At 41.6% G+C, this 25,976-nt stretch overlaps 1 protein-coding gene across 3 annotated transcripts; it reads right to left on the reverse strand.

The window, feature by feature from the left end:
* Positions 1-5,221: 5,221 nt before the first annotated feature.
* On the reverse strand, positions 5,222-25,976 carry LOC134638215 (transducin-like enhancer protein 1). Of its 3 annotated transcripts, none has more exons than XM_063488721.1 (20): positions 25,185-25,976; positions 24,749-24,849; positions 23,998-24,061; positions 23,288-23,332; positions 18,380-18,442; positions 18,181-18,255; positions 14,983-15,202; positions 14,695-14,711; positions 12,464-12,577; positions 12,269-12,322; positions 11,919-12,068; positions 11,672-11,810; positions 11,125-11,324; positions 10,031-10,107; positions 9,680-9,929; positions 8,567-8,814; positions 8,049-8,196; positions 7,719-7,869; positions 7,453-7,529; positions 5,222-7,023 (listed from the first exon to the last, which is right to left on the reverse strand). In XM_063488721.1, exons 1-20 carry the CDS (start codon positions 25,206-25,208, stop codon positions 6,916-6,918), a joined length of 2,325 nt encoding a protein of 774 aa, XP_063344791.1. In that variant the 5' UTR covers positions 25,209-25,976; the 3' UTR covers positions 5,222-6,915. The 3 variants fall into 3 exon arrangements, with proteins under 3 accessions (XP_063344791.1, XP_063344790.1, XP_063344789.1); XM_063488720.1 differs by having other exon boundaries at positions 14,983-15,199; positions 18,151-18,255; XM_063488719.1 differs by having other exon boundaries at positions 18,151-18,255.

Here is a 25,976-nt window from a genome sequence, read left to right on the forward strand (position 1 = left end):
AGTGTATACAATTACCAAAGAGGAAAGACATCAGCAATGATCTTAACTAAGACGTTATTGCTGTCTGCCAATTTAGGAAGGGTTATAAGGTCATGTCCAAACACTTTGAAGTTCTACAGTCAAAAAATTATTCACAAGTAGAAATCCTTCAGGCATCTTCCTGAAAGTGGACATGTCAGAGAAACTGCAAAAAACATAAACGCTACATCTCAGACACTACAGGCCTCAGTTAGCATGTTCAATTTTTCATGACAGCACAGTTAGATAAAGACTGGACAAGCCTGGCCTGGGTTGCCAGGAGAAAACATTTTCTCTCTAGTGAGGATGTTTCGCTATAATGCACAGCATCACATTTGGAGGAAACCAAACACAGCATATCAGCACAAACAGCTCCCACCAGCTGTCAAGCACACTGGTGAAGGAGTGATGATTTAAACTTGCTTTGTAGCCACAGCACCTAGACACCACGCAGTCATTCAGATGACATTCAACTGTATTCCAGTAGAAGTAAATGTGTAACTTTTGTATAGGCGACTCCATCTGTCTGACACCTAAAGCTTCCCAAAGCTGGGCCATGCAAGAGGAGAACGACAAGCAAAACAGGAACAGAAAGACTGAAAAAGAAAAGAATCAAGGTGTTGCAGAGACGAGACCTCAACCCGATTTAAATGCTGTGGTGGGAACTTTAAGAGCGCTGTACACAAACAAATGCCCACAAACCTCAATGAACTGAATCAGCGCTGTAAAGAAGAGTGAGCTGAAATTCTTTCACAATGACAAGAGACTGATAAAGTCATACAGAAATGATTATTGGGGTGTACTTAGTTGTTCACAGGAACTGCATAGTAGTGTCCAGTGAGAACTTTCTTTTTCGCATTGACTATGCATGCCTGAATAATATAAATATTAATCACAATGATGGAACTGACTGTGTGAAGTATTTTAAGAGCTTTTTTGGTCGTTCTGATCTTCCAGTCCAAAACTTTACTGTTTAACGTTGAGTTTCTCTGATCTTAACTGAGATTTTGTCCACAGTCAACTGTTTTTAGCCACTCCAAAAATCTGCGATAAAGACAATAACCCACTGTGCACCACCTCGTAACATCAAATGGCCCGTGGCGTTAACAACCAGTAGGTACAGATATGGTATCACATTTATCAGTTAAAGATTCAGGAGGTGTAGAAACCAGAAAAGATAAAAGAAGAGTGAACATTAAATATTACTAAAAAGGTGGCTAGAAACAAAACTACAAAAGAAAACAAAGCTGTCCTTGTGTCTCTGTGTCATCCGGACAAACATGTTTGCTATAACATTTAAAGCTGTAATATCTGAGTTAAACTTGTGTCACTTCCCCGAGAGATGGAAGACGCTGATTGTCGGCCTTAAAACACAATAAAGTCTGAATTATGCTGAATCCATGCATTATAGTTTGTGATAAGGTTGAACCCTGCACATGCATGCGTCAGTCACGGTAACGGAACTTTTTCATTCATCAGTAGGTCATTTCTTTCTGTCTCAGGCATGCTGAAGGAAGAAATATCTTGTACCATACATACGCACTTCATCGTATGGGGTTTTTGTATTTGTCTGTATGAACGCTGTAGGAACCCAAATCCAATCTCTACTTGTGTTTAAATCCTTCAACAGAAAGAGCACAGCCTGAAATATCTTATATCCCAAACCGGTCCTCATGAATGTAGAGATTCGTTTCTACATACTCACACCCGTACTGTACACATAAGCTGAGCAGCAGGAAGAGAGCACCTTTTTTGTGTGGCGTTGAGATAAATAGGATTAGGGATTTGGGAGATTTAGGAGGAATAATCCGTCTGTGTATCGGAGAGAGGCAGCAGCGGTGATGATCAAAAGAGAACACTGTGATTCGGAGCTCAGACATCTCCGGATGGACTGAAAACTTGGAGTGACATTTTCTCCATTTTTTTCCTCCAAGGATCAGCTCTCATTTTGTAATTGCTACATAATCACCTCGTACTGTACGACAGAGTGCTTGTGTTTATGCAAGTGCCAGGGACGGATGGAGAATTATATATTCACAGTAATTAATCAGATTTACAGTTTACATCGGGGGAAACAGCGAGCTAGTCTGTTTGTTGTTGGTGTTAGTATTAAGCAGGGGATTGGACTTAGTTATTTAACACACAGATGATTTGAACAGCTGCTTTGTTCAGCTGTTATCTATATGTCCACATCAGTACAATACAGACAAAAAATGTTTTAAAAAAACAACAACTTTTTTTTTTTTTTCCTGCGGACGGATTGTTAAGTGGGCCACCCAACAGCTCCATTCTTTTTTTTTTTTTTTTTTTTTTTTTTTTTTTTATGCTACTCTTAGCCATGAGATTTACCCTCAAAGCAATGCACAGAAAGCAGGAAAAGACTTCATAGATGGAGGTCAGGTGTTTCTTCTAGTCAAAATGAGTGGTAACACAGGAAGAGGTTAAACTTTAGTGAAATTCAGCAACTTGTTAGCAAGACAAAGGCAGTCAACTGAAGCAACAGGAGAGAAGGACGCTGTTACGTACAGATGTGGTCAGAAGTTTACATACACTCATCATGGGTCGTTAATGTCACGGTGATTTGTCGATTTTAATGATTTCTTTGAACTGTTCCTAATTGTACAACATGCATCAGAATTTTTTTTTTTTTTCAAAGAGAGCTGGACGTAAAAGTAGGTGGTTATATTTTGTCAAACATCCCAGTATGCAGTTGGACGTCCACCAGATGTTTTTGGTAGCCATCAACAAAATTGGTTGGTTTCCTGGCATGGACCCAGCTTTTAAGTCTGCACCCTCTCAGTTCATGGTGATTTAAAACTCTGAAAACCTTCTATGCCCTTTTGCTTTTAATCATTCAGTGTAGTCTAATACCAAAACATTTCGCTCACTGCTCTTCTTCTGTTTATTTGCTGATGTTGTGCTTTTTCCATTTAGCACCTATGTTTACATTTAAGACATTCCATGAGGTTATTCTCCAACTGTCAACACCAGCAGACCCAAACCCAATCCAGTCAGTAATTATGGTCAAAACATACTTATTAGGTGTCTTCCTGCTCAAACAACGTTCAACCCCAACTGGGACAGACTGTGTCATGCCTCCCTTTAGCAATAACCAACTGTAATATACCAGAGTGCTGTCATTAGTGAGTGAAACAGTTACACAACTGCGTTGCCTTAACGGCAGATCTCACCATTCAGATGTTGTACTAGTGTTGCAATCTTGGCAAAGGTAAGGCCCTGAGGAAGTATTTTGGACAAAGCAAGCACCACTACATCTCCCAAGTTATTCAGCTGACTTTTCTTGGTGACCCTCTCAAAGCTGCAGTCATCCCAGTTGCTTGTGAAACTTTTCCTGCCACACTTTTCCAGTTAATGTTCAATTTAAATGCTTTGATAAAGTTAATCTGTGAACAGCCAGCTTTCTGTGGTGTACCCTCCTTGTGAAGAGTATCGATAATCATCATCTAAGCAACCGTCAAATCAGCAGTGTTCCCCATGATTGTGGTTGCATTTATTGAACTTAGTGTTCTGGATGTACTCAAACTTGAAATGATCTATTCTGATCATTTGAGGTGCTGGTTTTATGATTTTTATGATCTGTAAAAAGCCATAGTCTTCAAAGTTAAAACAAAAAAAGGCTTGCAATATGCCATGTTCAGTAAAGAGTTTTTAAATTATGAAAAAACTATGTTCTCACAATATCTTTTTTTTGTTAGATGCACTGGCATGCTAGCTTCACTTAGGACTGTACAGGTTGGACCTTTCAGCTTATAAAGTAACAGAGGTGACTTTTGATCATCAAACGTCTCACCAATTTAACGAGATCATAAGATTTTATCTCGTGTGAGCAGTTATGTGGGAAGCAGCGCTCTCTGAATCTTCACTGGATGTTTTTCATGTGACTCCCAAAATAATTATCCATGATCAGATGCAGTAGGCCAAGTCACAGCTATTCATTTCATGCAAGTTTATAGTGGTAAGATGGCCAATAGGAGCAAACAGGATGCAGCTTTTAGCTAAGAAAAGCAAGGTGTTGTATGAGAGTTACATAATGACACTCTCTCGTTACACCAACAGCTACAGTGTATTTTATTTTCATGATTCATCCACAAAAGCCAATAATTCCCTACATCTTCCTCCTTTAAAAACTTGAGTGTTGTTCTATCAAAGCGCAAAGTTAAAAGACACAAGTTTTAAAAAAGAAACATTTATTGTCTAGACATTTCAATCATTTTAGACCCACTAGCATTAAGATCACTTAGTATTTCTCCCGATTAGACGTTTCTGCTTCATGTAAAAGACGTACAAAAAGTTTGTTTCTAAAGCAAATCTGGTAAGAAAAAAAGAACATATGTACATTTATACAAACAGAAACAGATTTAAGAACAAGCTAAGCACAAGGTCGTGAAATTAATGAGCTGAAGCTAACCGACTCCTTCCTGAAGCTGAAGCGTGACTGCACCTTCTCTACCCTCGTCCTTAAGACGACGGTGAAAAATTACGATTTAATCTTTTCTTTAAAAAGTGACATCACATGTTTCATTTCAAAGCTAAACTTTGAGCTAGTGTCCAATTTCAGAAATACAAGGTAAAGCAAGTATATAGCAAAAAAAAAAACGTAATTTATTTAGTGAGTATAATCAGGAGAAGTTTTGTTTTGTTTGTTTGTTTGTACCCATCTTGGTCACTTATGATTTCCCAAATACAAGAACATTAAATTACATGTTAAGCCTTAATTTGTTCGCATCCAGGAAATATAATCATCGATTCATACAATAAAACATGACGTGTTTCAAAGAGTGGTAAAGGCAGGGTGGGGGTGACTTACAGCGGTAAAGACATGGTGATTCTGTGACATCATTTCAGATCCATTGAGCAAAGCCCTTTCCGACATGCATTTCTTTCCTTTAATCACAGTGCTTCATGTCTGAATGCATGAAGCAGCCTGTCACACTAGAATGGACCCGGAAATACTGAAGTGTCACTTTTAACACAGAACAAAGTCTATTTGTCATGCCACTGTATTAACGGATGCACAAAAACTACTGCTGTGTTTCTATTTTCTAATCCACTATAGTTTTAATTGCAAGATTAAAACATTTGTCAATGAAGAATTTTTGCTATAATGGATCCAGGACAACAGAGTCCGTTTGTGACAGCCGGTACAGCACATACATACAGATTCCCCCCCCCCCCCCCCCCCCCAACACGCACACACGCACACACACACACACACACACACACCCCTTTCAGTGACTGACAGGGAGTTTTAAACATCCAAATGTAACCACACTAGAGTTAACACTGCCAGTGCAATAAATCTTTTGCACGTATTGCAAAAATCAAATCGGACATCTGCATATATCACGTCTGAATGAATTCATGTTTACTTTACCACTGCCCACACCCCTAGAAGTCAAAGAACATAAACTCCAAATAATTTTTTAAAAGTCATTATACTCACTTCACTACCCCAAAGTAGTCAACCTGGGAGAAACAAAGAGGGACCTACAGCACTTTACCAGTATGATGAAGCCAGTAATGCTGTGTATCTAATGTTTGAAAGGAACTTAACTGTGGGGTTACTCTAAGGAAACACCCACCAACATGCACTGATGGCATAGATTACTGCTATATTGTTATTATTGCCATGTCCCTGCCCCTTGCTTTTGTTAGAATAAAGCTCCATCTAAATATTTCTGTCAATATTGTGGAGATTTTACATTTGTGTAGGACAACTTTAGTGTGAAAATATATGAAAACTATGTAATAATAGAGAAGGAATAATAGAATTTGACAATTAGTTAATCAACTTTTTTGAAAACACCAGGTTTTCACTCTTGCTTTCACCTTTTTCTCTTTTAAAATTAGGATCACAAAGAGGTTTTTCAGAATAACCCAAGTTAAGCATTCTGTAACATATTACCATGTCCTGTTCTTGAAGCTTATCTGGATTGTTATGCTAATTTTTCTTCATATAGCTGAGTGCTTTACTTTTTCCATTTGAAACTGGTATGGATCTTTAAAAAAACCCTATCATGTTACATGAGGATCAAATAAACTCATGACAGATGTTAGTGGCAGCATAATCATAGCCTTCAGGGTGTTTTAAAAATGTACCATTTGGACATTTTAAGTAGTTAAGTACAGCGTGTAGGTGGAAAGCTACAACTACAGTGCAGTTAGTGAGGATAGGACTTAAGGTAAAGACAGAGAATGTACTTTTCAGACAGAGTAGGCGTATCAGAACAGCAAGCTGAGGTTTTAAGGTCAAACAGCCATAGCTAAGAGGAACGAAAGGCTGTGAGCGTCGTCTGAACCAAAATACAAATCAACATATTCCGCATTGACTGTTCGAAAATGTCCCTCCATTCTGTTGTTCCTCTTTTTCTACCATCTTTCCAACATGATGCCAATTCTTGTCCATTCTTCCTTTTCCATTTGTCTTTTTTTTTTTTTTTTTTTTTTACACAGTCACCCCGCAGGCCTGAGAGGTTGTCCAAATGTAGTTGCGCTGACATTTAGTGTGTTTCAATATCTGATGTTCAGCAGTGTTGTCTAAAGAGCTCGTTTCAGAGTCCCCTTTGGTCCTTCTCTGATTCGTGTAAATGATCCCAGGTTAGCCCCCAGCAGTAAGCAGATATCTGAATATTTCCTGTGCTTCCATTATCATCCACTTGCTCCAGTTTATTCCCAGCTGAGTTGGAGTCATGTACACAGGCACAACAGATCACTGCATATACAATATGGGTCTGCTTTTTGTGTTTCTCTGAAGGTTTCTAACAGAATAAAGAATGTGCCATCAAGGTCCACCTTATCTGTGATCCAAGGGAAAATTTCTAGAAACACAGAGCATATTGGAAAAAGAAGAAATGTCGCAGCTTTCTTTCCATATATTTAGTAGATGACCTCATAAACAGTGGCCTTCTTGTCCCCTGAACCAGTAACAATGTACTTGTCATCCACAGATATGTCACAGCTTAGTACCGAGGACGATTCTTTAGACTGAGGAAAAAAGAGATAGGGGAAAAAAAAGTCAATAATGAAAAGTTTTAAAAGAAAACTAGAAAATAAATTCATGTGTGTTTGTATGGAACACAGTGCTTAAAAGATTTAAAGTTGTGCTTTTAAAACTTGCTGAATAGTACTGAAAGTAATATGGGAGCGACTGTGAGACTGCGAGGCTTTTACCTCAGTACTCATATTCGAAGTATAAGCACGTTTTTCTTTATAATTCTCTTTAAACAACCTCCTTTGTTGGACAGCACTGACTGTTTCATAGCATTGACTCAGTTATTGTATGGATGCAAAACAGTGCTGGTGGATTTTGCAGTGTGGTTTATTAAAGCCAAAGCAGCAACTTTCGAGGAGCCCATTTTGTGTTATTTATGTAAATATATAATACAATGAATGTACTGATCAATTGCCACCAACCTGGAATATGCTCGCCCCATAAGGTGTCCTCCATGCATTCAGTAAGTTGTCCTTTCCTGTGCTCACAAACCATTTGCCTAGTAGAAGAGTAAATACAAGCATGCACAATATAAAAAATGAAAGCACTGTAGAATGGAACATACAACGTATAGACATAACTTCAGTGAAAGCACTAGGTTGGGGGTCTCTTCACCTAACAATGGATTCCAAGCCCACGTCTTTTTCCACCTCTATTTTGCAGCTCATTTAATATGCAAGTTGCTTACCACAGTAGGCAAACTGCAGGGAGAGCACACAGCTCTCATGTAGATGAAGCTGGTATTTATCCGGTTTGGTTACATGAAGGACCTCAACGTTGCTACTCTCCATTCCAACAGCGAGCCATTCTCCTGTCGGACAGTAGCCGAGCGAGAAGATCTGAACACAAGAGAAAATAAATATTAATAAGTCCTGTCAGGATTACAAATTTAACCAACTGATACACACAGATTTTGTTTTAGTGGGGATGCTACTTTAAAATAAAAACTGAAACTTGTGGATTTTTTTTTTTAAGTAAATGACTGAAATAATGTTCAAATGCCTGTATGATTGTGCACCTGTGATGTAAAGTCATGCTGCTGCAGCTGCCGTCCCTCCCTCAGATCCCAGGAGCGGACAGTGTTATCCAAGCCTCCGGTCCACAGCTTGGTGCCATCATTGGAGATGTCGATACAGCTGGCTCCATCTGTGTGGCCCTGGAACTGCCTGCGGGATACACACATACATTCTCAATTAAATAAAGACAGACATTTTGGAACAAGGCACCAACCATGAGCTGTGCAGGGCAGTTGGTATGCATCACATGTTACCATATGGAGAGTGCTTACAGCATTTCTCATCAGAAGCCACTTTTGTAGTACTAACACTAGATTGTCTGCCTCTTGGTGCTACAATCATAAAGGTTAAATCAGTCAGGGGCTGAGACTGCAAATTAAAGGTCAAATCTGTTGCTTAGAGGAGATTAGAAAAGCTAAGCAGTGATTGTAGATGTCCTTAACATTTAGCAGAGGCATATATTTATTTGCAGCAATCTTCTGAAGAGTGACAGAAGTAAAAGCATACAGTTATCTCTTACCTAACGAGTGTCTGGTTGTGCAAGTCCCAGACTGCGATGTTTCCATCACTGCAGCAAGAAAAGCAAACTTTGGAGTCCGGGCTAATTGCCAGAGCGTAGCATGCTGGTGCTGATGATGTTAACTCTGCTTTAATCCTGGGAGTAGGCGTGGCCAAATCCCAGATTGACAACGTGCTTGCCTCGCCTCCCACAATAAGCGTCCGACCATCAGGGAGAAGACGGCAAGACCGGATGTAGTTGTCTCGGTTCTAATTTGGTAGGCACAAAAAAAGTTAATATTTAGTACAATATACAACATTTTATTGTGTTGTATATTCGCCACATACATTCAGTATTCACTATTCTGCAATCCAGAGCACAAATTGTAGTCTGATCAGTTCTGACAGACAAGTGTTCCTCAAACTGATACTCTGAACTATATATTATGAGGCCATTACTGTAGTCCTATCCCGGAAGGAGTATAGTAAGTAAAGCTAATTTTTCATGGGGATTCGACAAATTTGGCGTGTCCAAACAGTCCAATACTTTTTGTTATATGGACTGATCACCATCAAAACACTGCCAAGTGGTCAACCCAAGTCTGGTCAGGTAAAAGGGAAGCTGTTGTCACCACACGAATAACACAGACAGGCAGAATAACAACAAATTAGTGTTGTAGAACAGTTTTCTGTTATGTCTCCGCTATGCATGTTGATGGCAGCTGGCCAGTCTCCCCTCACAGCCTCTATATTTGGCTCATGTTAATTTCCCTTTTATTTCTGCAAAATAAACTCATTGTTATATGTGGTCTCCTCTTTTGAGCTAGTCCAAAACCCTATTGTGGCAGGAAATATTTTCCACTTCTGCACCTCAACAGGCCTTGCAGCAAAAGTACATTAACTTTTGGGTGGTGCAGTTTTGCTGTCTTAACTGGTAGGCCTGGGAAGACTTGTTTTGTTAGAATTCATTTGCTGCTACAACTCGCCTTGCCCTTGTGGCGGCTGATTCCTTTGCAAATTATCCCCTAGATTCTAACTTAAGCTATGTATATATAGAAAAATTCTCCTGTGTTTGTAAACTGCTATCCACTTTATGCAAACCATGAGCCAGCTCATAACAATACACCTCACTCACCAGACAGTCTAGCTGGGACACAGGACTCTTGTTTCCTGGGTGACTAATGTCCCACACCTTGACACAGCCCTTTCCTCCTGTGTACACATGTCGGGTGGGGTTACTGATGGTAACGGCACACACCACCTCTCCGTGGTTCAGTGTGTTGATCTGACGGGCATGGCGAGGGATCCCAGGCCCCACCAAAGCATCTGGAGGAAATGGAACTGGCTGCATCTGTCCGTCGGCCGCGACATGAAATGAATAAGCACTGATGACAGAGAGGAAAAAAGATCAAGAAAAAGAAATCGTCATCATTGTCACCATCATCATGGTAATTATAAGACTAATTATTTTTACAACTATACTTACGGTTTGCCACCAGGGATTCCTGTCAGACTAGGAGGCATTCCAGGAACTCGCATGTGAGGATGAGGATCAAAACCAACCTTTTGGACAGAGAACAGACATTTTATAAGCCCAGGACTAACAAATACCCATGAGAATTGGCAGAATACACACAGGTCAATACTAACCTGTGAAAAAGAGCATAAATACTCATGAGCGCAAAGCTAACACATACTCTCAAGCACGCACTAAACTGCTTATTCTAAATGACAACTACAAGAGACAGCAAACACACACAGGCAGATCTGTAGGTATTTGTGACTGCCTCCCATCCCATCCTCATCCAACAAACAAACACACACACACACACACAGAGCTGCTAAGTACACAACCTGAGTTGCTATCAAGTGTTGCTCAGACACTGCTATGTGACTACTAAAGCTATTTAAACAGTGTAATGAACACTATGCAAATACGGCAAAGAGTAATGTGGTGAATGTACTGCACATAGGTATGCCATCTGTATAAATACTATCCAAAAGAAAACAGGGACATGAAGCTTTGCAACTATTCACAATTTAATAGTAGTTTTGTGTTGTTGTTTTGGTTCTTGTTTTAAAGTATTCACATTGATTAATGTCACTTTCTTTAAAATAAAATAAAAATTCCATTCTTTGAGTATTTAAATGCCCTTTTAAGTTACAATGCATGACACGGGAAACTACAACATAATGACTATTTCTTTAGAGGGGTGTAAGTTCAATGAATGTGGTAGAGATGAAAATCTGCCTGGAGCAGGTTACAGAGTTTTATGGCTGAGAGGTGACAACAACTGCTGCCCAGCTGCTTCAGGTATAATAGCAAAGAGAAAGGCACAGTTGAAAAGTTTCATGTGAAGGGAGCAGAACTCAAAAATGCACTCTGTTCTTTTCACACACATTCACTGGCATGAAAATTCATAAAACTAAAGAATCCAGAAGTGCAAACCTGACACCAGGCTAACATAACTCTAGCATATGAGTTTCTGCCAAAGTTCTATCTTGGCATGCAATCCATAGACATACACAGATTTAAAATGTCACCTCATTTTATCACGTTAGTCTTGTTCTTAAACTCACCATTGGTGACCGCCCGTATGCGGCCACTGCAGCTGCCGCTGCAGCACTCATCTGAGGTGACATGTTGTGCAGTCCAGCAGCATAGGCTGCAGCTCCAGCTGCACCAGCTAGCTCCCCATTCATTCCTGCTGTGTGGGGCAACATGCCAAATGCACCTGGATATGGACCTGGTACAGCCAGGGGAGTTCGCAAACCTGCAGCTGGAAACAACCACAAGAGGATTAATTAGTTAATGTCTAAGAATGCAAGTCTACGTTTTTTCACCATGCACTTATCAGACATTACTGCCAACGCTTGACCAGGCTATCATGTAAAAGCAACTTAAGCCTAGGTAAACTGAGATTTCTAACCAGATATCTTGCAGTCACACTTCATATTAAGCTGTCTCTGGGATAAGGTTTTAAATATCTTCCATGAAACTGACTGAACGAGCAGACTTCTGCCTGAAGCAAGCAAACTCTTAGTATTGAGGTCATTTTATTTTCCTCTAACAGAAAACTACATCATTTTATAACTATTTATTAAGTAGTAAGTTTAAATGACTTACTAGGTGGATGTGGTATTTCCATTGAGGGGGGTTTTGAAAGATTTGGTCGGATTCCAGGTGTGGAGCTGGGCCCGGGGGTGGAGTCACCTCTAGGCGTGGGTGTGCTTGACTTCAGCCCAGGTGTACCTGCCTTATCTCGCTGCCAAACACCAAGGGATAATTATAAAATATACAATAAATAAATCAATCACTCCATTTACTGGGTTTATTTATATAAAACAAATAAGTTTTTCCTTTCCATTCCTACCATTGCCATCTCTTTAGACTTTAGGGAGGAGGAGCTGGCTGATGATGCAGTAGAGGCTGGACTACAGGGGTCTTTCTTGAGAAGACGCGCTTTATCCAAACCATTTTCTCTAGGAGAAGGAAGAGGTGTGCCACGAGGGGAGGCTGGATCCTGGTGGAGTAACAAGAATTCTGTTAACTATTTGGGAGTTCAGCTTAATACAATCTGACAGTCTCCTTGAAACAAGAAGACCACAGACACCTGAATATGATGCACATCTTAAAAATGGACCATTGATGTAATGTAATTTAAGCATGTACCAGACTCAGCACAAAAACTAACATTTATAAAATATATTCAAATGTACTGACCTCATTTGAGACATCCACCACCAAATTGTCATCACTTTTCTCTGCATCACTATCCTAGGGAAGAGGATCAGTTAGATAATCAAATTAGTCCATTGACTGGCTGTATAATTAATAAAATATCTTCAAATGAATGAAGACACATTCCTTTTCCTTTGTCACGTTACATTAAAGACAGGTACCAGAGAGATTCCTTACATAGTGACTTGAGTCCTTGTCATCCACCTTTCGCTTTTTGGTGTCATTTGAGAAGTCAGGTCCGTTGCGTCGCTTATCTGAATTCCTAAGACTTTCTGGCAGCAATGAGTTACTCTGCGAATGAAAGCAACGAGGAGGATGAGAAGGGCAGAACACTGCCGTTCATAAAAATATGAAAAAGAAAAAGAACAATTTGGAGGATAAAGACAAATTTTGCCATTTACAGTTCTGATTTCACTCAGTTGTGTATGCATCCTGCATGAGCTCACTAAAGTGTCTGATCCGTCTACCACTAATTACAAGAGCTATTCAGCTATGTAGAGCAGGTTAGAAAAACATACTCCTACTTGCAAATAGGTTAACAGTTCACAGAAGCACGAATTAAGCAGCGCTAACACTTAAACAGCAACCTCTTTTCTCACTTGACCAAAGCCCGTCACAGCCACACACAAACACATGCCTCTGAAGTTGATGATTACATTAAGTGGCTCTCAAAATCTATCAGTGCTCCCTCTCCTGGCTCTGACAAGCTGCACTGGCTGTACTGAGAGTGTGTGTGTGTTTGTGTGCACAGTGTGTAATTGACTGTGAAAGCCTGTGTGTACGAACAAGTGTGTAACAGACTGTGAGTGTGTATTGCTTGCATAACACTCCTGTGTCCCTGCGTCCCAAGACTACACACACACACAGAGCTGCCTCCCCCTGGCCTCCTGACCAATGGATCCTATTGTTAATGGATTAAAGCTTCATGTTGAGTCCATTATAGTCTCAACCTGTCAATGAAATGTGCATCCAACATACACAAACACATGCGCATGCACACATCAAGCAAGGGAGTGAGTGCTTGGGCTTTGAGGGGGGAAAGGGTAAATGAAGGAGGAATAGCGGGGTGGGGGGGTGAGATTAGAGGACAGAAGATGGAGGGAGGGTGTGAGAGTGTGGAGGAAAAGAAAGGGTGACAAGAGACGAGGGAGGGAAAAGAGGCGTTTGGGGGGGGGAGGGAAATCTGTATTCTGCCAAAGGCCCCTTCCTTCATACCCCCCCCAAACCTCCTTTCCTCCCCTCCCCTCTTTATTGAAAGGTTTTAGTGAGCTGAGCACAGAAGCACTGACCCGCAAAACGTAAGCAATTTCCCCCCTCCCTCTCTCCCTGTTCGCTTTTAGCATGGTGCCTCTCTCTCTTCCATCTCTGAAATACACACATACACACACGATGTCACATGACTGCTGGTCCCTCACCCCCCACTCTTCCCCAAGCCCTCCCCCTCTCAGTGGTGATGATATTAAACACAATGAGAGTCTTTAAGCGCGGGATCAGGGGCGGTGGGAGGGGGAGAAGGGGGTAATCTGCTCACTGAGGTGTTAAATAGGCACAACAATGCAGGCTAGGGTTGAGAAGTGTGTGTGTGTGTGTGTGTGTGTGTGTGTGTGTGTGTGTGTGTGTGTGTGTGTGTGTGTGTGTGTGTGTGTGTGTGTGCGCGTGTGTGTGTGCGTGTGTGCGTGTGTGTGTGTGTGACCATGCTAAAAAGCTCATTTGGAGGAGAAAGGAAACCTAACAGTTCAGAGCAGATCTAGGGCAGAACTAAACAGGCAGGCCAAAGCCCTACCCATAGAAATCCCACCACCCCTGCAGACACACACACACAGAGACACAGACACACACACACACACAAGCTAAGAGTCAAAATGCACAACTTAAAAAGGTAAAAGTTACCTGGGTGTGAAACAGCACTAAAAACTACAAGGTGATTTTATTCATAATGACATGGTGTCATAAATTTTATTGATCCCTGAGGGGGAGTTACATAATAAAAGCAATTTCAATATAAGGGGGGGCAGCAACAGGTAACATCTACTGGCATTATGAAATTCTGTCCTACAGCATTTGGATAGATTTGACATCAACCTTTAGCTACTGCATTTTCAATTAAACCCTACAACTTCTGAGAACTGTATGAGTGGCCAAACATAACCTTTTATATAAGTGCATTAGTGAAAACCCAAGCAATTAGCATACCTCTTGAAATTATATAAATTAAATATGTATAATTAATGTGTGTGTAAATTTGCATTTGACTGTGTTTAGGAGCAGTTTACTTACTCACAGCTATCTATTAACTAGAAGAACAAAGCAAATTTCCCGTAAACCTAAACTATCCCTCAAACAAAAGTAAGACAATAGAGTTGCTCACCAGAGCAGTAAACATTGCTGTAGAAAGAGGAAGTACTTACTGTGCTGGGCTCTCGCTCTGTTGTCATTGGAAAAGCGTGTGTGTGGTTGAGGTCACGAGGGGTTTACCAGAGCAGAAAAAAAACAAACAGATAAGGGAAGAAGAATGAGTTCAAAATGTCTTTACAAGTAAGAATCTGATGTTCAGAGTAAATTGACTCAGAGTCTGAGAATGGTATGATAAGCAGGTAAAAAAAAAAAAAAAAAAAAACTTCATTGCAACACAACTCATACATAAACAACCCCTTTCTATCAGAAATGTTTCTGTGCTGGAAGGTGCGTCTCCTTACCTCTCAGGTGTTCAGGTCCTGCAGGGTGAGAGTCTTGTCCGGACATGTGAGGTTTTTTCTCACCACTCTCTTTTCCTGCCAGATGAGGAGGACAAGCTCCGAGTGCTCCTGACAGAGCCAGAAGACTAGCTGAACCACCCAGCTGAGAAGGATGGAGGCCAGCAGGGTGAGGAGTGAGGGGCACAGGAGCACCACCATGGTTATGGGACAAGTGCTGCTGCTTTAAGAAAGAGAGGGGAAGGGGAAAAAACAGAAGGAGAAAGAGGTGGTTACTTGGGAAAAACATTTTTTAAAAAGTGACCTGCTACAAAGAAGCACCAGTCCATTTTTATTTAGTCTGTGGTATACACAGCTGGACCTGTAACAGTCACAAAGATGAATAAAAAGCCGTTTAAAAGAACCACACCTATGTAGGTATGGCCTAATTCAGCAGTTGTGATGTAGTACAGTACATTACAATCCTGGCTAAAACCAAAAACAAACAAACTAAAAAACAGAGAAGTTGAGTTCAACGAGGAGTCTCAAATTTCATAATACAACTACCATAAATGTTTAAAGCATCAGTATCTGACACCAAAAACCCAACATAAAAGCGAGCCAAAAACAGCTAAAACTTAACAATGCTCTGTAACCTAATCAAAAGAGACTTCTGTCCCTATTAAAGTCTTCAACAGATGGGACAGTTTCTCCACTGTCTGGGGTTTACACCACCTCAACAAGCTGCTGCGCTCTACAAGGTGGTGAACACAGCCTCTCCCCCCTACACACATCCTCCTCCCTCTAAGGTCAAACACTGAACAATACTGACAGCTGGGATCACAGCCCAAACCCTGAGGATGTGGAGGGGGTAGGAGGGAGGAATGACGAGAGCCCCAGCTGCTGCTTGCACTGTCAGATCTTGTGAGGGAGTGAGGCGACTGAGCAGAGAGGGGAGGAGAGAAGGAGAGAAGAGGGTCAGAGAGACAGAGAGAGAGGGAGAGCCAGTTTGGCTGGCAGCCCTGCTCTCTCTTTCACACCAAATCAGGCGCTCGTCTGAGCGTGAAATGCCTTTGTGTTCCAAAACATCATTATTGCCTCCTCAGACAGTAGCTGCGGGAATCCAAGCTCACTGATTCGCCGCAGGGAGGGGAGGAGGAAGGAGGGAGAGAAGAAGAGAAGGTGGGGCACAGGAGGCGACTCGGCGGGGGTGGAAGCAGTGCTGAAGGTCAAACCGACTTTTATCTCACCTAATTGACGCACCTACCCCACCCCCATCTCACTTTGGAGCCCCCGCCTCCTTTTACCTCTCCATCTATCCTTTGCTCCCTGCATCCTCCCCCAAAGAATGGAGGTAAAACAACAAAACAGTCTTTTAGCATCAACCCCCATGCCTGCCTGCGCGCACACACTCAATTTCCAGAGTTAGCTCGCCTGCCAAACAATCAAACATAAACACACCCACACGTCACACTTGATCACACTTAACATGCATACGCATAGTCTAGATAAACAAGGCAGGCACACACATCCTCACTCAACCATCCTACCTCTGCCTGTTGTTTTCTGGGGATAACAGAAAAGCATGCTCTGCTACACACAAATGCACACACAAACAGATGCAAAGCACACACACACGCACGCATACGGATACACAAACAGGACCCCTGATGGGAGTAAATGGAGGGGAAGTATTGGTAGAGGCAAGGGGAGCCTGGTTTGTCATGGGATGTTAGAGTGAGCTGGTGTGTCTGCATTTGTGTGTGTGTGTGTGTGAAGGTAGGGGCAACATGCTTCATTACGCTCATTTAACTCACAAACGGGGTGAATGACAGGCTGGCGTGGGAGACGAGAGGAGATGGGAAAGGGGGGGGGGGGGGGGGTAAGGGCAACGCTGTGACCCCCCCTTTTACAAACACAAAAAATCCTGCAATTAAGACTCAAACAGCAACTGCCAAATCCACCTCTCACACCAATCAGACACTAACAGAGACCCCCATCAGTTCACGCCAACTAACAAGCCCACCCCACATCACACCAAGCCCTCTCCAGACCCCTCCTCTTTCCCACATTCCCCTTGAACCAAAACCCATAGCCTCTCCTCCAACCCTATGGCTCCTATAAGTCCGAGTAATAATGGTTCTCTAATCCCACCCAAAGAGTCATCACCACCAACAGCTAGACTCGCTCCATCTCTGTTTTGCGTTGAGCATTACTGTCAAACCTCAAGGAAAAAACTACTTTTTACTCTTAGTGTGCCAAATAATTTTCTACTTAAGTATGAATAGCTGGTCATGCCCCATCAGTCTTCCAAGTCTGACAACATCTTTTCAATAAACACCTTTCATAATTCCTGAAGCATATCCTCTTTGTCAACTTACTCATTATGAAAGAGTCCAGTTCTATCAATCAAAATCAAAACCATAGTCTCAAAAGAGAAAACATATTTGCACAAGGGTTTTTCTTTCTTTTATTTCCCATAAAAATCACTCATATGCCCTACATCTAATTCTACAGTCTAAGTCCAGTGTTGGCTTATATCCTTGAGTTAAGTCTGGTGACAAAGGAATAAGGAATCTCATTTAAAAAACACAGTCTCAGGCATATTCCTAAAACTTTATATAGATATCTGTTATGATTTGGTAGCAGTTCTCAGGGTTTTAACTGAAATGAGAAGAGAGAAAAAAAAAGACAGACAGGTGACCGAAATAAGGACTTTTACCTTGTGTTTGACTTTGACCCATTTGTGTTTGAGTAAACAGTAAGATGTGTATTTACAATGCATTTTTACTATGTAAACAGTACAAATTGTTTCTTCAAATAGAACACAGACCTTTGATGACACAACAAGACTGTGGAAAATGTGGCTTCTATGTTAAACATTAAGTGGTGCATATGCAATGTATTAGGTAATTTGCTATACTAATGTCCATGTCCTTATTATGGTTGCCCCCTAGGCAGCTACTAACACTATTCATACTTACTATGTTAACTGCACACAAAGAACAACAAGAACAAACAAAGAAGATTACTGTGGTAGCCAACAACAACCTGAGAACTGAAATAATTTTATTACCAGAGCAAAATCAAACTGTGTTCGAAACTTGTTTGTGTAGAGAAAGAAATATTTCCTATGGAGTAAACACACACACTGCGATAGTTAATGCAAAGAGAAATTAAAGGAATACACACTGTAGGTGGAAGACCGGGCAGTCCACGTACCCCGATGACAGCATTGAGCTCTGCCATGGTCACCTGTTTGGCTCGCTCCACAGCCTGAACCACCTGCTGCTGATGCTGTAAAACAAAGATGCACAAACGTTTGCCAAAGCCTGAGAGTAATGGCAGATTTACCAGTAAAATTAGAGTGTATAAATGGGATACAAAGCACAGTCTGTAGCTCTAAGTCACGCATACTTACCTCCTGTGAGAGGAAGGGAATGACTTGCGCACAGATGGTGTTTAGTCTCTTGGCAATCTCAGTCTGATGAAGTAAGAGACACACACAGATAGAAAGAGACTTAATTGTTGATAACATAATTACATTCATTTAGAAAAGACATCTGTTCAGTAACACCAATAAAGCAATAAACATGCGCACACACACACACACACACACACACACACACACACACACACACACGAAAGTGCTGCCACCACAGCAAGCAAGCAAAATACCCCTCCCCCCAAAAAAACACCCCTACCAGACAATGATACCAATGACACTCATCGACTTCTCTCCACACAGAAATCCAGTGTGTGCCATTTTCAGCACACACAGTGTAATGAGATTTTCCTCTCTAATTATAATTGTGGGCTCAGCTCAGGTTTCTCTCTTACCCGTTTTATTTCTTTTGCTCCCTCTCTGTCTGTCCTCTGTGTTCTTGTCCCTCTTCCCATCAGCACTTCAACATAATCTCATCAACTACTAACTTGGTTTGCTCTCCCTCGGTATCCATGCCAACACATCCGCCTGCCCCTTAAACCCCCGGAGGTGGTTACAATTGGCTGAAACCAGATACCCCCGTGGTGGCATCAAATCAGATAAGGGGACTCATATTACATATCATCCAATCAAATTGATACGAGGACGACCAGAGTGAAGTGGGAATTGGGGACCATGAAAGGTAGTAATGGCTCAGACGACACACACATAAATATATAGATACATAGAAACATGCATCATATCACCCTGTATTATTGTTGGGTGAATACTCAGGAAAAATGCGATGGTTGTCGTCACTAAAACAACAAATGGTTTTATGGAAACTTTTCAAAACTCGGCCAAAATTAAGTCATCAAGCTAGAAAGAAATGTAATATCCCACAGCACAATGCAACCACCTGTGTGGGTTTAACTAACCCAAAAATGACTTCCCTTGCTATGCAACTGATATATGTCCTGTTAACCCACTTTACAGTAATAGCAAACAAGTAACTGTTCAAGAATTCATTGCCCTAATCTCCCATCTACATATAATTAATTTAACCTGACAGTCTGCTATTGTTTACAAATTAGAAATTTGAAGAAATGGCCATAAAGTCAGGAGGATTAAAGCTATTACAGATCATCCAGAGAGTGATGGTAAAGCTAACATAGGCAAAACCTTTTTTAAGCTGTCACTGAGCAAAAATTCAACACTAATCTATGAGTAAAGTGTAATCAAAATGGTCCGAGAGGAAACCTGACTTCTGCATGTTCTCTTGGCTGTTTTAAAACTGTGAAAAATGCAGAGAGGAAGACTTTGGGAAAGCGCCGATATTTTTAAGAATAAAGGAGCTCCTGTTGGCTGTTCTACAAATGCAGATGTACATGAATGTCCCTTCAGATGGAAACCCTGATTGAGTCATGGGAAATCCCACTGGGAAACTTGCTCTTCAATCACTGGCATGAACTGGCCGCACAAAAAGGAAGATGGTCTTGTCAAACAAAGAGTCTAAAAGGGAGACAGCCAATAAACACATTAAAACATGGTGTATGTTTCTTTTACAAGTTGGAGGATAGCTCATTAGGTAAAGGGGAGTGTTAGTAACGTTGCACATCTAGCTAATGGCATGGTAAGTTCCCAGACATCAGCAACTGTTTGAAGGAGACATCAATATACAATATGTTATAGAGTTTTATTACCCGATGAAGGTACATCACAGCGCGACCGTTTTGGAAGCATGAATGTCTGTTAAAACTTCATCTCAGTCCTTCCACTAGTCACTGAGATATTTCAGCTTGGGCCAAAGTCCAAAGGCTGACAGGCGCTGCCATCTCTAAAACTTTAAAACCATGGCGTTGCTGCTGTAAATTATTTAATGATTTTAATGGGTCTGACAGCTCCTGAAAAACTGAAGTGGAGACGTCCTCTTTAGCTGGAGCATACTTGCGCTCAATTAGATGTCTCTGTCACACACACACCTGTCAGCTCGCCAAACAGCCACAGTTCAGCCAATTATGTACTTGGATGAGCTAAATCAAGTGCTACCGTTTTCACAATGAGTCTTGAACTACACACATAACTGCTTCAAAAATAATAGTACTTTATAAATATATTCATAATTTTTATAAATATAACTGAAAGTAACACAACATACATCTTGACAAGTCAACAAATGATACTCCCCAGACAAATTTAAATAAGGTGGTTGAAGAAATACTCCACGTAAAAGTAAGCAAAGTCAGAACAAATAGACGTAAGTATATATGGAACAGCTTCCCTCTGAGAAAACTAAACACTGAACAACTGACTCTTTATCCAGAATCAAAAGACATGTTAAGCCTTCAGAGTACGCATACCTCCGTGTCATAACTACATGAGCTCAGCAGCCTTGCCACAGTTTTAACATTGCTGTCTGTGTATGTGCACCTGATGGCTACAGCACACTTTCGACAAATAAGAAAGGGGGATCTTAAAAACCTGTATTCTGTCCAGTTTTAAAGTTTCAGACTTTCCTGTACTGCCAAAGTGTGCCAAAAATAACCAAGTCATTCCATACCAAGAAATCTTGAAATGAAAAGCTATTTCTGGCATACTATATCTGTATATCCATTCTCAGAATTCTGAGTTGTAAGCCTATAATTAGCTTTGTATACAGGGTCAATCATTAGGCTGCCTGAGAATAGTGTGACCAGATACTAGGGCAACCCAGCAAACCTAAGTCGAGAGACAAAGTCAAATGCTCAAATTTCCCAGGCTGCTGCCAAGACTTACAAGTTCATGGTGTTGGCTTCAAAAGTCTCACCTCTCACTCACTTTGAACAGGGTGACGTTATAGTTTATCTAACTGAATTATATTTGCTTGTGGGGAAAAGCTGCAAAAAGTTTTTAGGCAGCAGCTCAGGTGCTAACCAATCAAATTATGTTATGCAAATGTCCTGAGAGAGCAGAATGAAGATGGAGTACTTTGTCATTCATCTGAACTTTAGCAATAATCTCCAGAAAACAAACTAGACTTCTATCAGTGGAGGGACAAAGACGTTTGTGATTTTTGGCTATATTTATGATGAAAATGATCAAGTTAGAAGCAACAAAACATATTTCTTTTTCCTCTATTTGGCGCCCAGCCTTTGTATAGGTGGTACAGAGGAAGGGAAATAAAGTATTGTTGTGTGCACTAAAGGAAAAAGCAATGTGACCGTGATATTACTAAATGTCAAAACTGAAAGCTGAATATCCACCCAATAATCAAATATTAGTGTCCAGCTCGACCAGTTCTCTCGCATATACTTACATTTAGACCCAACCAGCTACGCTAAGCTCATAACTGCTAATCAAAGCTTTCTTTGCTTGCTTTGTGATTTTACACAATATGATCTGTTGTTACTCTACTATGCCTTTCCCTCAACATTGAGACATGTCTAATGTCAAGCATAAAAAAGTAACAAAATCCACAAAAACTCACAGCCCATGCATCCAAATCCTTAAATTAACATTTCTATATAGTGAATGAATCGCACAATGACTCATAACTGAGACAGTGGGTGAACAGAAGTTGAGGATGCAGAGAAAAGATGCAAGCATACACAGAAAATGTGCGAACAGAGAAGCGGCTTCCCATTACACATATAATTGGAGCATTATGCACCCCCCACACACGGTACATCCTCAGCAGGAGGTGAGTTGTTAGTCTATATCCTCCATACCCCCACCCACCCACCCACCCACAGAAGCTTGTTGCTCTGACAACTGCAGTCCCAAGCTAATGACCTCCCCTGGAGCTTTAGTGAGTGTAACTGTGTGTTTATGTGTGTGTGTGGACAATAGGAAGAGATGCATCTCCCTTACAATGAAAGAGCAGTAGTTTCACATGGACATAAAATGAAAGAGGAGCCAAAGAAGGGGGAATTTGGGGGGGGGGGGGGGGGGGGGTGTAGCAAAAAGGAAGAAGAGATCCCATAACTGTTATTGGAGAGCAGAGGAAGGCAGAAAGAAAAGAAGAGGACTTGGGGTATAAAAAGGGAGAATAACACAAGAGGAGAAGGAAGGGGAAGGAGTGTGAGAGAGGCGGAGAAGTATCCCCACTCTTCACTGAAGCATCCAGCCAATCCACCTCCAATTTCCTCTGGTCTGACTGGTCGATAGCTGTGGTAATTACTGGTAAACGCTCTGAGCCCTGCACCACTCCTGTGGGGAAATGTGTGTTTGTGTGTAGCGAGAGGGTGAGTTTTTCCCCTGCTCATCATCCATATGTCTACACACTTAAAAGGGAGAAAATTTTTAACTTTCACTGTCTGTGTACAAATGTATATGCATCAACAAGTTCTGTGCTTGTGTTCACTCTACCGTCTGTGAACTGAAACTGTCACTATCCTCGCATTTTTGCATACATTACTTAGGGCTATGCAAAAGTGCCCTTGCCTTTCTGCATGTGCATGTACACTGATTGGGTAATTGCCCTTGTTATTGTGCGCTTCATGTTTGAGTCTGCCTCGTTACTGTGTTAACCTCCCAGCTTCAAAAAAGGGAGAGCTCCACTGTATCTCCTCCGTCTGCCTCACCGTGATCGATTCCTCTGCCCTCACCAGCCCTGCCCCTCTAATGTAATAAAGCAGGCCGCTCCCCTAGACAGCACCAATCAATCTACAGAGCCATTCATCCTGCCTCTGGGCTCAGCCGGCCGGCCCTAACTGGGGAAATGGAGACAGAGCCCCATCGATCACAAATAAACACACATCCACACACACATATACAAGCATACAGTAAAAGAGAGACACACACACAAATGCACTCGTGCACGCACAAGGACACGTCAACAGGCCCACACTCCACATACATCAAAATCCATCCATGAGAGGAAGGGAGATAAACAAGAGGACCGACAGAGTAGACGAGCAGCCATACCTGTTTGTGCATTTCAATGTTGAGGCCATACGACATCTCATAGTACTGGGGGAGGGGAGGGAGGCAAAGAGTGAGACGGTTAGAGGGGTGAAACAAATCCTAAACCCCTGAAAGAAAAAGCCTGAATAACTTAAACAATAATTAGCTACACTGTAGATGTCTTTGAGGATATTTGCAGATCTTTTTAAATGAAGTGTTCCACAAAGAGGTCAAACTACTTTGAAAGTCAAAACATGCAAGTCAAATGCTTTTTAACTTGAACATGAGGCAATGCAACATGCTCGCAAACAATCTGAACTGAACAGCATTCGTGTCCATGTTATGTTTGTTTCTGTGCTAGATTAGAAGCTTTTGACACACAGCCACATTGCTTTGTGTAAAAGAGGTAAAACTTCAGTGATTAAAGGTGAAAAGTAAGCTCTCGTGTATATTTTTTTTTCTGAAACAGTAAAACACATTTTAAATCAACATGAAAAGTTGTAACAGCACAGCATCTTTACACAGTAAAAGCAGGTGACACTTGCATGTTGCTCTTCCTCTTCCCTTCATTTAGTATTAACAATACATATATTTTGTATTACGAGTCTTCAGATAGGAATTTGTATTCTGCTTGATAAGATACGGACAACTTTCTCCTCTAGGAAACTTTAGAACTCAGGCATGTGATGTGTGACCCTGCAGGGCAAATGAATTGAGTATAGAGAGCTCACCATGACGTAGTGCCTCTGCATCTCTGTTTTTTCACTGGCCAGCTTCTCACACTCCAGCTTGAGACTTTAAAAAAAACAACAAGAAAAACAATACACCATTTACTTTGAGTGGGACTCAAAATTTCAAGTTGAACTAATCAGTTTTCATTCTTTCTCTCACCCCTCTTGCTTGATGATTTAAACACCCTCTAAAACAGACCATGGAGATGCTTTCAAAAGAATTGGTGCAAAAATGGAAAACATGATGACTGTTCCCATCAAATAATGGGTATACGTTTATGACAATCCTCTTCTTTGAATATGTAAATCAGAAACATTCTGTCTGCAGGTCTAGCTTTCACCTGTTGTGAATGACCCACCCTGACAACATCTAGAGCAAAGTGAAAAAAACAAAAAGAAAAAAAGAAACACTCTGCTCACATGCAGTGCTTAAGCAAGCCTTTTCCCTACACAGGGGAAAATAAGGCGTGATTTATGAAACCCTAAGCCCACACGCCACCCCTCTGGCTCTCACCCATCAAGAAGATGTAGACCTACCGCAGTGCAAGCGCTAACACTGATGCCTGCTTGCATATGTGTGCACTTTTGTATGTGTACGTGAACCTAATCCAGGTTTATGGGTTAGTCTGAAGCCAGGGTTGAGGTTTTGTTCATTATGGTTATGAGGATGACTGTGGTTAGGGTGAAGTTTAGTGTTGGGAGGGCAGATGACAATAGAGGAAAATGTGAATTGAGTGTTTGCGTTATCCACCTGTGGTACTGTGCCTGAAGAAACTGAAACTCCTCCTTGATGCGGTCCAGTGACTCTGGGATGGTGAACTTGAAGGGCTGGCCTGGGGCCTGGTGGGGCGTCTGGCGCGTGCGCGCGCGCACACACACACGCAGATTACCAACATCACACTGGCACATTACTTACACATTATTGACTACATTATGAATCTGATACTTTTCAGCACAAATACAATATCAACAACTTCTAAATATTAGTCGTTATTAAAAAAAAAAAAAAAACACACAAAAAGCTAAAACGCAGTATAATCAATCCCACTGTAGAGCCCAATTAGTTAGAAGACTGAGCTTAATATAAACACTTAGGCAGCCCGGAGGGGCGGGTCATATAACGAGGTAATGTTACCCGGTTGAGCCCGGTGAAGTGAGCGTCTGTTAATGCACAAAGAGCGTCTTACCGGGTGTCGCCCCTGGGGAAACATTGTTATCTCCGGGAGGATGAAACCGTTTCCTTCTTAAAACCCCGTCAAAGTGGGATCAAATGGGGATGAAAAGTAAGGTTGTGGGAAGCTCCCAATCACGGAGAGGAATCCATCCGCCGTTGTTATTAGGACCCCCGGTCGTTAATTCCAAAAAAAAAAGCACCGCTTGCCCGCTTCGTCTGGGTTCACCGACCGTTTAACGTGAATTTCCGCTTCTCCCTGTCTCTCGGTCGTCTGTCCTCCGCTCCACAGGCAGCGCGACCGTAAATCAACCGGAAAAACACGGGAAACGGCTCATTAGTTGAAAGCAGCTGAAGGGGGAGGGAAGAGAAGGGCAGGAGAGCCAGGTGAGAAATGAAGAAAAAAAATAGGGCTGGAGCCACCTTCGCCACTCCGGCGTTTGTTTTGTGTGCGAACTGATGTATTCCGAGTACGGAGAGCCGACCAAACAAACAAACAAGATAAAATCAACCCCGTAGATCCTCAACAGACAGCCGCAAACTGCCGGCGCTCAGTCAGAGCATCAGAAACAAATCCACACAAGTTAATTGCAGAGAAGAGTTCCCACTTGACTCGCCGCGGTCACTGGCTGGCGGTTGAACGGTCAACAAATACAGAAATATTTACTTCCTCGATCAGTGTGGAAGCAAGTCTTGCCTCCAAAATAGATTTCTCGTTTTTAAGACAAAAAATAAAAAACGAGGAAATATGTTGTTAATTTTGATAACAACAACTCCCACAGCGGCGGGAACTGTTCACGGTCCTGCT

Source organism: Pelmatolapia mariae, linkage group LG12 (genome assembly GCF_036321145.2).
Source record: "Pelmatolapia mariae isolate MD_Pm_ZW linkage group LG12, Pm_UMD_F_2, whole genome shotgun sequence".
Taxonomy (NCBI): Eukaryota; Metazoa; Chordata; class Actinopteri; order Cichliformes; family Cichlidae; genus Pelmatolapia; species Pelmatolapia mariae.

Bases quoted from the DNA above. Each gene is read 5' to 3' on its own strand.
- LOC134638215 (XM_063488719.1), bottom strand. From the start codon at position 25,208: ATGTTTCCCCAGGGGCGACACCCG. The intron at 23,333-23,997 runs GTGAGCTCTCTA...CCCCTCCCCCAG, and splicing joins TGCAGAGGCACTACGTCATG to TACTATGAGATGTCGTATGG. The intron at 9,930-10,030 runs GTAAGTATAGTT...CTCTGTCATCAG, and splicing joins GGAATCCCTGGTGGCAAACC to TGCTTATTCATTTCATGTCG.